This window comes from Phalacrocorax aristotelis, chromosome 3 (genome assembly GCF_949628215.1).
Source record: "Phalacrocorax aristotelis chromosome 3, bGulAri2.1, whole genome shotgun sequence".
NCBI classification, from domain to species: Eukaryota; Metazoa; Chordata; class Aves; order Suliformes; family Phalacrocoracidae; genus Phalacrocorax; species Phalacrocorax aristotelis.
Window position 1 is genome coordinate 87,837,952 of NC_134278.1, and position 14,158 is coordinate 87,852,109.

General features: G+C 37.7%; 2 protein-coding genes across 4 annotated transcripts in view; both read left to right on the forward strand.

Annotated features, from left to right (window-relative positions):
• ACTR2 (actin related protein 2) overlaps positions 1-14,158 on the forward strand; it is a 516,258-nt gene that overhangs the window by 201,445 nt on the left and 300,655 nt on the right. The gene's annotated exons all lie outside the window — the stretch shown is intronic.
• AFTPH (aftiphilin) overlaps positions 1-14,158 on the forward strand; it is a 48,857-nt gene that overhangs the window by 17,627 nt on the left and 17,072 nt on the right. For all 3 annotated transcript variants that reach the window (XR_012659763.1, XM_075088357.1, XM_075088359.1), the window contains exons 3-6: positions 8,341-8,492; positions 9,027-9,153; positions 9,463-9,519; positions 11,876-11,998. Coding sequence is in view for 2 of the 3 variants with exons in the window: in XM_075088357.1 (XP_074944458.1) it covers positions 8,341-8,492; positions 9,027-9,153; positions 9,463-9,519; positions 11,876-11,998 (459 nt within the window). In the remaining variant the exon portion in view is untranslated. The remainder of the gene's footprint in view (positions 1-8,340; positions 8,493-9,026; positions 9,154-9,462; positions 9,520-11,875; positions 11,999-14,158) is intronic.

Below are 14,158 nucleotides of genomic sequence, written 5' to 3' on the forward strand. Positions count from 1 at the left end.
TGGCAGATCTAAAAAGCTCTTGCTGTAGCAACTTAAAGGGAGCAGGCCATGCAAGGGAGAAACACTGCGTGTGTTAGACACTTGAGATAGATATGAAAATCTAGATCTTGGCTTAGGCTAAAGGCAGACGGGGATCAGTTACAAGATACTGTATACACTTCATCTATAATATTGAGGCTAGGAGAGTCACTGTACTGAGGTAGTGAAATAATTTTGAAAGGTGTGTAAACAGAAAGACCTTAATGCAATTTTTTACTTTTCAGGTTTCTACTTTTGTATGCTTAGCTAGTAGTGTTACCATTTAAATGTAGAAATCATGTATACAGCAATTTTTATCCATCCAGGATACAGCATGAAACTAAAGTTATTTACCAGTAGGTCAAGTTCCCTTGCCAATGGTCTCTAAATATCTTCCTTTCTGTTTCTTTAGTTTGTGTGTTCTGGATGTGAAGGCAGCAGCAAAAATTTGTGCTTTCTGCATGTGGTCTTGATCATAAGGTATATGTCAGGCAAACTGTTTTAAAGGTTGTAGATTTGGTATAATTTTTAATTGAATTCAAGCAAAGTTTAGTTTTAAGTAATCCAGTTTTTTTACAAAATATAGAATGTAAAAGAAAAAAGTAAGGGAAAAAGGTCACAAAAATGACCTTAAATAGTGTCATGTAGTGGCAAAAAGAACATTATGTCTTTTCTCTTTCACCTTTGTTCTTGGGCTTTCTGAATCCTGCACGTGATCTAAAACCTAGGAATTGTAACATGCTGACCTCTTCTGTTCAGTAGGGTTGCATGGAGAGAAGAAAAAGGGCATGGTATATGGTGTTCAGTTAGAATTACTGGAAGAATTTGTAATCCCTTAGGGAAAAAGTTCGTTTCAAATGCTGATGGACACAGATACACAAACTGTTATTTGAACCTGAATTAATACTACCATAATCATTTAATGTCTTTTTTCAGCTGAAAAACATGTAATGTTTAGTTTTACATAGCTGCAGGTTTGTGTTGGCGATGCACCTTTATGTTCTTTAAAACTGATTTAGGATGTAATAGTATATGAATTGGTTGATCTAACAAGTTTTGAGCAAACCTGCACTGTACCATATGTATTCATCCCCTGTATGTGGTTGTATAACACACTACTAAGTTGTGTTTATAGGCAATGTAAGGCTTATAGCACAGCGTTTTCTATGAAATAGTGTTGGTCATTAGTCAGTTGAGGGGGTTACTCTCCTGTATTATGCATTAGGAATATATATAGGACTTAGGCAGCAAAGCACAAGAGCAGTTGTTACCTATGGTAGTTATGTGGGTGGGTAATAGGGCTGTGCCGAGTTGTGTTCAAGGAGTATAGGTGTCTCTAGAGGAGGAACAGATGAATAATGGCTTGGTTTGAAGGCCAAAACTCTTACCTGATTTAGCTGAGAATTAACAAATCCTGTAAACTGAGGAAGGGAAACCTGAACAATCTTCCAAGTGGGTTTTAAGACCCTTTGCTTATTAGAGAGCCTGTGCTTACAGGCTCTACCTCCAGATTAATCAGACAGTGTGGGCGATGTACAGTTACTAAGCCTCAAGTATGCATCAAGACAAAGAGAAACCTGGATCGCTGTCACTTAGAGTACTTTTATCTTGGGCAATGAATGAAGTCATCCTCTTGGGAAAAAGTAATTATGACTGTAAAGACTTTAGCCTCCTAGTTTGCTAAGGTAAATTAAGATAGCGTTGGCTAAATTAACTTCAGACAGTTGGGTAATAACTTGCAGTGTACAGTAGAAAATGGACCATTAAAAGTAGCCCATAATCGCTGTATTTCAGGATAGGCTGGCTAAGGGGATCTTACAAAAGAAAAATAGTTTGGGGGGGGATTGTTTTATCATTTCTATTTTATATATCACAGAAAAAAATTATTTTCCATTTTGTCTACTATACTTCTTCTCAGAGCCTGACTAAAAAGTTAACACAACACCACCAGATAATAACGTGACTGACTGAAATGGGAAGTAAGATTTATGTAGTCTAGATAAATAACTGTTAAACTTCACATTTCCTGCATGGAAATACAAGATTTGATGCATTCTTCAACTGAGGGAGAATAACTGAGGCTCTTCAACTGAGCCTTCCAGCAAGAAGGAAGGACACGACTTCACGTTTCTACAGTGGTTTGTAACTCTTTCATATCAAGCAATGAAAAGACCATAGAAGTCTTGTTCTTCTTTCTCAAGCCACTAAATTTTCAGATTTGCTTTGTAGCTGAGCTCAAGATCTTTATAGTTATTGTTTAAAAATGGTTTTTTTGGGCGGATATTTAGAACTATCACTGCCTTCATATAACTCTTTAAATTATTGTAAAAATTTTTACTCCTCATTTCTCATTGGTGAGGATTGTTAGCTCTTGTGGTGGTGTACTTAATTGCGTAACTACATAGCACCCTCTTGCTGATTTGTAAATCTCAGTGTAGGACCAGTGTTTCCATTATAAATTACTTGCAGGAATGAAAATAAAACAATTCAGTTTTTCACCTCCAAGAAGTTTATGTCACCATCTTAAATGTAACTGCTTTTTATGGCAGGGGGAGGAGGGAGAAAAGCCATCATACTTGGATCATGAGAAGTTAAGCTAGTGTTCTTTGTAAGGTTTGCTGCTTCTCTTTATTCAGGAAGTTTTAATGGCTTCAGCTCTTCCCCTGTTGCTTCTGGGAAGGTGCTCTGTTTGCTAAGCAGTGCCTGCACATCAGAGAAAGAAATAAATCGTTGCTATGTGGAAGGCAAACTGATTGTTAATCTAAGCAGTCCATAAGCCTTTCCAAAGAAAAACTGTCCACATTTAACTAGAAACTTAATGATTTGTTTACGTGCGTTTAGCTAACTGTTCAGAATTGTTTCTTCATGTTTGAGCCCAAGAGACTTTTGCGACCCACTGAAGTTGATTAGTGTTCCCTGTGGTGAGTTGCATCTGTTGAAATGAGTTTCTCAGCTCCCCTTTAACTGCATGGTAATGTAGTTTAGCTCTTAAAGAAAAAATAAAAACCCACCCCCAAAAACCAACAACCAGCAAACAAAAAAAAAACCAACTCCAAAATGCCACGTGTGGTGTGGGTACATGGCAACTTCACTCCACACAGGCAAAGGTGTTGGTGAAGAAGGTGGTTTAGTTGTTAGAAAACCAAGCAAAGGGAGTTTCTCATTTAACCTCTGCTTTCTTTTGTTGAAATAGTCATAAATACCTGTGTTAGGCACTCTCCAGTGGGTTCATGATCTAAAAAAAATAAAGTTTTTCTGGTTAATCAGTTTCTTTGCTTGGCTTCTGACCACTGAGCTTTGTTCTGCTGTTTTTTTGAGAGCCTTCACTTGGCTTCTGAATTCTAACTAAAAGCTGATCCTGTCCGTGTGGACTTTATTCCTTTCCTGAATTATATATTTAACATCTTGGATCCTTCATATGCTCATTTCTGTCTCGTTTCTTATGTTTTTCTACCAGATAAGACTTGAATATCTAAATAGTCTCAATTTAACTATTACGCTGGGTTTATTTATTCTTAGATCTCCCAGTTTTGTGTTCAGTGGACACAAGCAGCGCAGAGCTTGAGCGCTGCTTCCTTCATAGGCTCTTTTCCTGGCAGCAGGAAAAGGAGGGCTGAAGGTGACCTTCTGCTTTTGACTCTCTCCCTTCTTAAAGGACCTATGAAGGCTGCTGGAGCAGAGATGCTGCAGGCTGTAAGTGATAGTGGGGTGTGGAAAATGAGGGGTTGCATTAAAGAATGGGGCTGTCCCATCCCATTGAAAGTGGGATGGAGGGACAAAGTGCCATCCCACTCGTGAGCTTCCAGCATGACAAGCATTTCACTGGATGAGCTTTTGTATTTGCTCCACAGCTCGTGTGATTGGGACTGTGAAGAGAAGCAAGAAGTCTCTCTTTCCCCCTTGCACATAGAGTTCCCTGAAACTTCATGCAGAGAAGTTTTACAGCAGTCATATGGTGAAAACTTCAATTCGTATCAACTGTTTCTGTAGTGTAGCCCAAGTATGTTGTCTTTATGGCAGGTTTTAATCTTCTCATAGCTCTGAAGAGAGGCAGTGACCTGTCACTGCTGAGTTCATGTGGAGGTGGCTGGGGAGGACTTAGTGTGCTGGATGGGCAGTGTAGGTTTGCTGTGTTGAAGGAGTTAATTGATTCTATTGCCTAGTGGTAGAGAAGAAAAAAACAAATTCTGTAAAGCAAGTACTTTGGCCTTTCAGCTCTGAGGGCTGGATCTTGCCCCCTATTTAAAGAGCCAAGGAGATAAATTCTAATCCTGTGGTTATCATTCTCATTTGCAAGTCTGTTACATCTGTGATATTTTTGTTGTTTCAGGTGATGATTACCATGTATCTGAAGTGTTTATCAAAAATTATTATACTTTCCCAGAAACCGTGGGGCTTTGAGTTTGTCCCTGTTTGGAGAATCATGGTTAAGTTTTAGAACGGCATCTGTAACCTTCTTTCACATCTTCAGTATGTGCCTTTAAGAATTACTCTTCTCAAATGGCAGTGCAGAACACTCAGGTATCAAATATTTTTAGTAACATGAAAAGTTGTGCCTTTTTTTTTCCCCAGGATTTTTCATCCTGAAAGACATGATGCTACTGTTTATGACAGAAGTAATGTTTTTCTACCAGTCCATTTTGTACAAACAATAGATTGAGGTTTGTAAAAGATGGACACTTCCACTAATTTCAAAATCTTGGTAATGCCCTTCATACCTGGGGGCTGTGACCACAGGATTTCATTACCAATTAGAAGAACAAGTTCAGCTGCTTCCTTTAGGGACATTGCCACTGCCTGGGAGATGTGTTTGTGCGTACACATTCCTCCCTGTGTCCATTTGCACACATAGAATTAATTACTCTGGTTTGCTATGGAAACCGTTCTTCTCTGTTATATAGAAATAAGGGATAAGCATTTCTGGAAATTTAGAAGGGATGAAAGGAAGTGTAAAGAATGCTATAATTAAACTGTTCCTGAAATTTTGGCACAATTCTTAAGCTCAAATTTGAAATCGGATGCTGACTGAGATGCTGCACGGTTCTTAGACTCTGTTAGTTCTTTTATCACCAAAGTGAGCGTATTCTTAGTCACTAGCATGTTCTCAAATGTTGATCCTTTTCAAGAAACGTGATGCTTTGCTGTCTTCATGATCCAATGCCTTTCGTCTGCCTCTCTTTTTACAGTATTCCTACTGTACTACAGAAATGAAGTAAACATCGCCTGTTCATATAAGATAAGGGCAAGTGATATATTGTAGGCAAAGTTAAATTTGAAAACTTAAGTGGAGTGTGCTTTTGTATGCTGAAATGTTAGGCTAGAATCTGGAATACAGTTTAGTTTTATCTCCTAAAAATGAAAATTAGTGTCTTAGTTCTGGTCAATAAACACAAAACAGTCTACAAGTATTGTCACAAGTATTGTAACTTACTGTATGGCCAAAATGATTGGGCATTAAGAGATGATTAAAAGGAAAATTATATGCTGTAGAACAGGACTCATTATGGTCAGAATATACCAGTGAGGTAATGAAGAAGAAAAGGAAAAAAAATGTCTGAGTCAGGTATACTGTGTAATTCAGATCCTTTGATAATATAATAATTATGATATTTTGACATTATGCTTTGCATATAACTGAACCTGGTGGCTGTCCCTAGTTAAGCCTTTCACAGGTAGCAAAACTGAAGAGCTGATGTTCTAAGCAAGTTAATTTTCCTGCTTTTCTGCAGTTAGTGGCTGAATAAGGAGAATAGACTGAGCAGACTTGGTTCACAGTTCCCAAATCATCATCCTGATGCCAATACAGAATCAAGATATTCTGATAACATGGTGTTTGACTCTGTGTTATATTTCCTGTACTGTGTTTGCTGATGTACATGGTAAGTGGTTTGCTTAATTGAGACAAGAGACAAGGCAAATTTTCCGATAAAAATTGAAATGAGAAATGTTGATAACTATTACAATTGTGAAGCAGATATTCTGGTGCGTAAAGGTTTGTCCCAGCTGTATCGGTTGGTCTAACTGAAATATATGATTTCTACATACCAGCCTTGTTTCTCTTAACCTTAAATCATTTCAGTTGTAATAAAAAAACCACAAACCTGTCTGAGGCTTATGTTTGTAAATTCAGCATTGCTGCTGGAATATGCTGCATCTCCACAGGAGGGCTCTGCTAGTATAGCTATACTAGCACACACTGTGGGATGCTCGTGGGATTTTTTGCCTACAGTTTCTTTTCCATTTCCGCAGTAGAAAATCGTGTGTAGGAGCTGCTGGGTGCTGCCCTGTGTGCAGTGCAGCAGAGCGTTGGAAAGATGGCTGTTGAGGAACTCCAAACTAGAAAGATAGTAGTCTTCCTTTTGTGACAGGCTTGCATCTCCTTCCCCTAACAAGAAGAGAGATTTGGCTGCTGCTGTTAAAAACAAGGACATAGGAAAAAAGGCTTTATTCTCATTTTTATGAGCATACCTTATAATTGGTAGTTTTTAATAAATGTTATGAGATTGCTGGTTACCTGTTTTTAGTGGATTGAACTGGGGAAAAAAGTATATTCTGTGTCAGTGGTACATCTGATGTCTGAGACAGTTCATAGAGCTATAATAATGTTGAAATTCTCTGTCTATATGGAAATACAACAGAGAGGAGAGATAGAAATATAAGGGAAGAACTTAGAAGAAAGCATACTATGCTTACCAAAAAAAAAACAGGAGGGATTTTTATTTTGGTTTTGTGAGGGCAGGAGGTTGTTTGAGGGGTTTTCTCTTTTTAATATCAAATCCATTTGTCAAGGCCCCCATGGCAAGAATCGGAACATTCTCCAGTGCTGCTGTGGAATTAAAATGCCAGGAAACCATTAGTACCAATACACGTTGCTTCTATAGCTGAGGCCTTATCCTACCCAACAGCAGTGATCATAGCACTGGTGGGGAAAAGATCAAGAGACATTTGCTGTGTTACCAAACTTAGGAACCTTGTCTGCCTTCCTCAGATGCTGAAGTTTCCTTTCTGCCAAGGGACACTGAAGTGATGGTGATATCAAGACACGGTTGCAGCTACTGTGATGAGCAGGAAATCCTGCCTAGTCTCTCAAACCAGGGAATATAGATCTGTTGCCCTCCTGCAAAACTTCTGAGTATTTGTATTTATGTACTCTTGGTTTGAGTGTATAACGTAAAGCAGCAGAAAGAAGGTCAGATGAGAGTAACCTAGATAAAGTTGTGCTTACGCAAACTGTACTGCTATCTAGCTGGCTCCTTATTCAGCCAGAATAAAACTTAGTGGGGGTTTTTTGATGTTTAAGTTATTTGGCTAGGATAGAAACACTCCCAAGGTTGGCTTTTAACCCCTGCAGGATCACAGCATTCAGCATAAACTGTCTGAATCATGAATGGGATGAACAGAAAATTGCTTGGACGAAAGTAAGTCTTGCATTTAAACTAAGCAGCCTCTAACATCTAAAAAACACACAAATATGTTTTGGGGCAAGAAATTAAGACATTAAGTAATTTTTCTTTTTCTTTGCTAGTTTTTTGGTCTGGAGAAGTACCAAACAAATCTTACAAATAGTTTTTGACAAACAGTATGTTTAAATGCCTTACTCTTGGCTCTTCTGCATTACACCTGACTCTCATAAACAGCAAATGAAGCTGGGGATTAGCGTTTTCCTACATCTGAGTCATTGATACTAACAGTTTGTTAGGAAGTGTGCAGTCTTTGGACTGTAAATAGTTTTTCCTTACCATTTTTGCAGTTGTTATCACATCATGAGCATGTTGCACATCAGGCTAGGTTTTGTAGGACCTTTAACTGCATACATTATACAATAAGTGAAGCTGTCTTCTGAATCAATGTTGTGTCTCAAGTGTGGATTGAAGTGCATCATCAAGTGAAATGATATTGGTTTTGGTTTATATTTCAGGTAATGTTCAATACCAAGCTTGCTGAAAAAAACATGTCATCAGTAAAACCCTTAGGATGTGTAGAATTGAAGACTTAAACATGTCTTAAATGTAGCTTTCTACTCATTGCACTTCTTTTTTGCTAATTTATAACAAAGAGTGACTCTGGTAAGAACTGGTCTGGACTCTTGTGTAAGGACTCACTTTGCAGAGGGCAAGATCCTTACTATTTTCTCAGTAGCTAGCAGCCTGTATAAAAAGTGCTTATTAAAAGTCTTGTGATGCTCTGAAAGTTATGTATTTTCTGGTAAGTGAGACTTTGTATCAGCTATGCATTGGTTTCCATCTTATTTTTATAGCTTTGGACTCCTTTTCTTTAAAGCAGTTAACAAAACTTGACATAAATATTTTCTCTTTGATATAGCCAACATTGCTAAGTCGTCTGGAACGAATATTTGAAGTGTGTTTTCCTTCCATGCCTGTTCTTGAAACTGAAGAAGAAATAAACTCCTTGAATCATTTGTTGGAAGCAGGTGAAAAGCAGATGAAAACTGAGGAGACCTTAGCAAATACTGGGTAAGAAACCACAATGCACTAAACTTAAAATGAAGTAGAAATGTGTCTTCTTCAGGAACATAAAACATGTAGCAGTAATTCAAAATTAGTTGTTTGCTTCAAGTGTTTTGAAAAACTATTGAGTAAAAATTAGCTATCTAGCAGAATGTTTGTTTTCAGTGACGACATATACCAGGAGTATTTCACTTAGCATATCAACTTAGCAGCATATCATCTTCTTTCAAGTGGTGTCTCTGAGTTAATCAGAATATGTTTTATTAGTTACACTTGATATAAATTGCTGTACTTATTCATGTGATGATGAAGCCTAAGTAGGCCTTGTCCTGTCTGCTGTGGACATCATTTTCCAATTATAAACCTGAACTATAATTGTTCTGAGAACACTGTGCAGTTTTAGTTCCTCTGGGTGTTGTGCTTGGGCGTAAGTTTAATTGGAATGTATAAGTAGTCACTTGCATTAAAAACTAGAATGAATGTTCAAGGCTGCTCAGCTGTTATTCCTGTTGATAACTTGATTTATGATGGGTTGTATAGGGAACTGTTGGACGTGTGGACGGAGCTGCAGGATATCCATGATGCGTATGGACTGAGATACCAGTGGGGTGGCTCCCACAGCAACAAAAAGCTTTTGTGCTCCTTGGGAATCGATACAAGAAATATTGTGAGTCTGTTGGTAAAACTTGCTTTCTCAATAACAGAGCTGCTTTAAGTGCAGAATCAGGTGGAAGTCTGTTTGTATGAATATTTGTCTTTTAATTGCGTAGCTGTACTGAACATGGCTTTTCATGACAGACCATCTGACAACTTATTTTTTTGTAAGCCCTATTAATATTACAAATTGCATTGTGTAGTATTTAACATAGTATTTATTATCTAGTATTAATCTTATACAAGTTATATATCATTGAAAAAATATTATCATCATTGACACAGACACTTTTAAGTAAATTTTTTGTTGTTGTTCTGTCAGCTTTTTACAGGCAACAAGAAACAGCCTGTTATAGTACCCATGTATGCAGCGGGACTGGTAAGCTTTCTTTAGTGTTATTTTTTGTTACAGTTACAACAAGATTATATAATGAAATGTATTAAATGACATTAAGCACCAAGTGTGCGAAAGGTATTTTTTTAAGTACGGTTATGGCTTAGGCATTAGTAGAAATGCTAGAGAAGGATCATCAAATACATATTTTTCATTATGTGTGCAAGCAGATAGTTCATTTTAAATTTTAGAAGTATTAATTTACTCATTTCATAAAGGAAGCTAATTATCTAGTAAGGTGAGCCAGCTAGTCTAAGCTCAGTTTGAGACATTTTCTAAAAAAGAAAAAATTCATTGAAGTAATGTATTAATATGTACGCAGCAATAAAAACTACTTCTTGCTGAATTTTAATCGTTAACTATAAGGTATAGATGTAAAAATGTCAAATAAAACTTGACATGAGAAACTAGATCATTAAATAGTTGTCAAAAATGACAAAGGAACATTGAAATAAATCAAAACATTGGTATGCATCGGCACTTGTAGGAAGCGCTAGCACTAAGACCAGATGCTTCAAAGAAAGGTTAAGGACTGCTAAATAGTTACAGTATTCCATGGAGCATGTGTAGGAAGTCTTCTCAGCACTCAAGCATTTCTCGATGTGCAACTGTTTCTCTGACAGACTGTTAATTACTTGATTGCATCTCAATATCCCTAGGTCAAGAGAGTTGCATGGTAATGCTTTGCAATGTTATTGGCATATTAATAAAGGACCTGCATATATATATATTAGGCTATTTATGTTTACAAAAAGCGTGTATAGCCAGTATTGTTGTGTTGCCCCAAGTGCTAGCTAAAAATAGCAAGCATAATTTAGATTACTTAAGTTTCCTTCAACCTACAGAAGCCTAGCGCAGTAAGATGAACTGTTTTCACTTAAGCCAATATTCTGCAATTTCTGTTTGGCATTTCAGACTCTGCAATGTCTGTAGTCATGAAAACATTCAGAAGATAAGATTTGCCATTTTTGCTAGTCTGAGCAGAATAAATATGTTCTTCTTTTCTGGAAACCTGTGTGTATATATATGCATACAAACACACATACACTTTTATATTATCATTCACAAATTGAATATAAAAGGATTACAGTTTTCTTTGGTATATCTTAAGCCAATTTAATCTGTAGGTTAATTCTGTAGAGTAACTTCTACAGTCAGTTTATAGAGCTGCTGTTTTCTGATGCATCAAGGTCAGCTCATGCACTTCAGATATAAGCATGGTATTCTGACACAGAGAGATAAAACATCTCATAGGAATTGTTGTTTTCTTCCTGCAACAAGACTATATGCGCAACACTCGCGGTTGTTTTTTGCAACAGATTGTTGTTGCTGATTAATTATCTCCTAAATATTTTATATACTTGTGCACACAATAAGCTGGATGAGATGATGGTAGGACTAAAGTGGCTTGTGGCTTTTTGTTGCCACTCTGCTTCATGAGTTTTTCCGCTGTCCAAAAAGAATTGATTTAACTGGTGGTTAAATTCTAAGCTCCCCTAACACAGTATGGAAGCATTTGTGGGACAGCTGGTCTCGGTGACTGACTTCCCGAAATTACTTTAGAACACACTAGTTGCAAATCCAGTGGCTTTATTTGGGGTTTCTTTTTTCATACTTCATTGTTCTGAGGTGGTTTGCATGCCTCAGTGCAAACTTTGGTCTTTCTGTATATCTTTCTCACCCTCAATTTTATTCAGGAACATCAGAGATTTCAGACATCTTTTCATAGTACTGTTGAGCTTTGAACATTTTTTTAATTTAAAAAGTGGGTTTAATTATTTTTTAATGCTTTTTAATGCATTTATTTCCATGTCAGCAATTATTGTTCTTGGTATCATTCTGCAAACTGATAATTTGACTTGTTTCTTCAGAATTACTTAATTGTTGAGATGGAATAAATGCACTTCTGATGGGCCATTTGAGATTTCTGGAATAGTCTACACACAGTTGGGAGGAGATGTCACCTCATCAAGTAACTGTTTCCTCCAGCTTAAATTACATTATTAAAGTTAAAAGCAAGGTCCAGCTAAGTGCCTGGGTTTCTGTTATTGGCCCTAAAATAGGCCTTAGGCCCAAGGAACCAGGATGATTCTCTCCCCTGCCCCATCTTCTGCTCCCATCACTGAAGTGTCCCAGAGATGTACGGTTACCCATAAGCCCCTAGGTGAGGGTAGTAACTACCTAGTACTGTGGGGGTTGGTTGGGTTTGCTGGGTTTTTTGTTGGTTGTTGGGGTTTTCTGGGGGAGGGGAGTGGGGTGGGGTTGGTTGTTGTTCATGTGCAGTTCTTGGAATACAGATGTGTGTGTATGATTTTTTTTTTTAATTTATTTATTTATTTAGGGTATGTTAGAGCCCACCAAGGAACCTTTGAAACCAATATCTGCAGCAGAAAAAATAGCTTCAATAGGACAGACACCTCCTGTATCACCAGAGATGAACACATGTACATCTGATCAGTTCCAGGTAAAAAATAGAGAAGGGGGAGGAGAGATAAAAAGACTGAGGGAAACAATGGGATGCCTTACCTCTTCCTTCATACTTAAAATGTCTAGATGGCATAGTCAGAGACCTATATGTAAAGGCCAGGTGTTCCCTGTGTCAGACTGAAGTCCTGCTCTTGGATCTACTTTTCATGTGTGACTGGAAGGTGTTCCCTGTGATAACACTAGCAGTTGGTGGCCAGCATTTAAGAGTCCTGGTGGATATTTACTGCTATACAACAAGCTGTTCCAAAAGGCAGTGGACAGTTACTCCCACAAACTTTAGATGTGACTTTACAGTTGTCCTTCCTCTGCTAATGTTTTTCATCTTTGCTTGTTCTGAAGCTTATTGTAGGAGTCTGAACTCATTTTGTATCAGAGGAGTTTAGGAGTGAGCGTTTGAATTCCGTTAATTCTGTTTTGTTATTGTTGTTTTGATATTATGATATTAGAAAACCACTTAAATGCCATGTGTGTTGCAATGTGTGTGGCTGACAACTAGCTAATGGGATATGCAGAGACATTTCATTTTCAGTGTCACTAAACTGTACTCAGACCATATTCAGAGACAGCTGTGTCCCGCCATAGTGCAGGTCTTGTTTAGTCTGCGCAGCATCTCTATTTAGCAGCTATGTTTGTGACTTCTGATTGAAGCCATTCCAAAATGAATTATCCTTATGCTACACCTAAGCTTAACACTACATACCTCTGAGTATAGAGATTTCCTTGTGCTCTTTGCCCTGCTGTGCTGCAGAGCTCTGCGACATGCTTATACCAGAGGAGAAATTTTTTTTTTTCATTGTGGAATAGCAGTATGTTAAGCAGGCTCAGAACTGAGGTTATTTTATATAGAATATACATGTTTGGTAATGCTTCCTATGCTGCTTCTCACAAATACCCTAGCGGTACTGAACAGCTTAACTGCGCATTAGAAAAGGTAACAGTAATGATATTTCAACCAGTTTGAGCTGAAGAAATCACCTGTGTAATTTCTATATATGAACAAAGTAGGAAAATGTCACTGGCTTTCTGCAGTGTTCAAAGTTCCGTTTTTTAACAGAGAGGGAAAACATAGATTAAACTACACTAAACATAGCATAGAGAGCTGCAAGAGCCTGAAGTAGCAGCATCTCTGACGTGCTGTTTTCTCAGTTGCTTGGCAGGCATAGTGCAGAGTGCTGAAAATAAGAGCCTCTACTTATCGAAGTCTCTTCCCCGCCCTCCGCCCCCCCCCATTATGAATTCGTACTTTTAGGTACTCCTGCAGCAGAACTTCCTATTACTTGTCACAGTTTGATAATCCTGTCTCATAGCTTATTCTGACAAGTCCATCTCAGTTCAATAATTGTGATCCATCAATACATATGAGAAGCTTCTATGCTATCTGTCTGCACTGCTGGCCTTAGGTTATTTTTTTCCAAAAAGACAAATACTAAAATAAGCTTTTGAGGAACCAGATGAGTTAGCGTTCTTAATGGTTAGAGCTCTAAGACGCCACAGTTAAGTGACATTCAGAAAGTTTCAGGGCATGAACAATCAATTCTCTACCTCAGAGACCTTGTTTCTTTCTTAGCCTCATCTTCTGTTAATGTTTGGTGGCTTCTGTTTGCTTTTGGGAAAATCCAGCTTCCCTTCACATTGTGCAGACTGCCTCTTAGGAATATTTCAGATTGTAGTGGTGTTAAGGTGTGCCCAGACTTTGGTAAATATTTCATTAGGAACTGTGCTACAAACATTCATAAATACGCAATGGAAATATAGGCCATTGTAGTGGACTCTGAAACTTCTAAAAACATGTAACTTAGGTACAACAACTTAGGTATTTTTAAGCTTAACTAAGTAATTAAACATTAACTGAGTAAAACTTGTAAATTCCTCCATTTTCAGATGGCAATGATGATTGGTCGTTCTGATATTCGGAAACTTGACCATATAGGCTTTCTTCTTGAAAAGAGAGGCTCTGGTTAATAGATTCCTATGCTTTGCTTAAGGGAAAAGAAGAGTTCTCCTTTGAAAGCCTGGCACTTGTATACAGATCAGTGTTTGTGCATGTGCGTGTATGACTTCCAAAATCTTATTCCCTTAGCAGGAAGAAAGACTGTGATGATACAAAAATAGGAGCGAAAAGAACATTTGTAAAAAC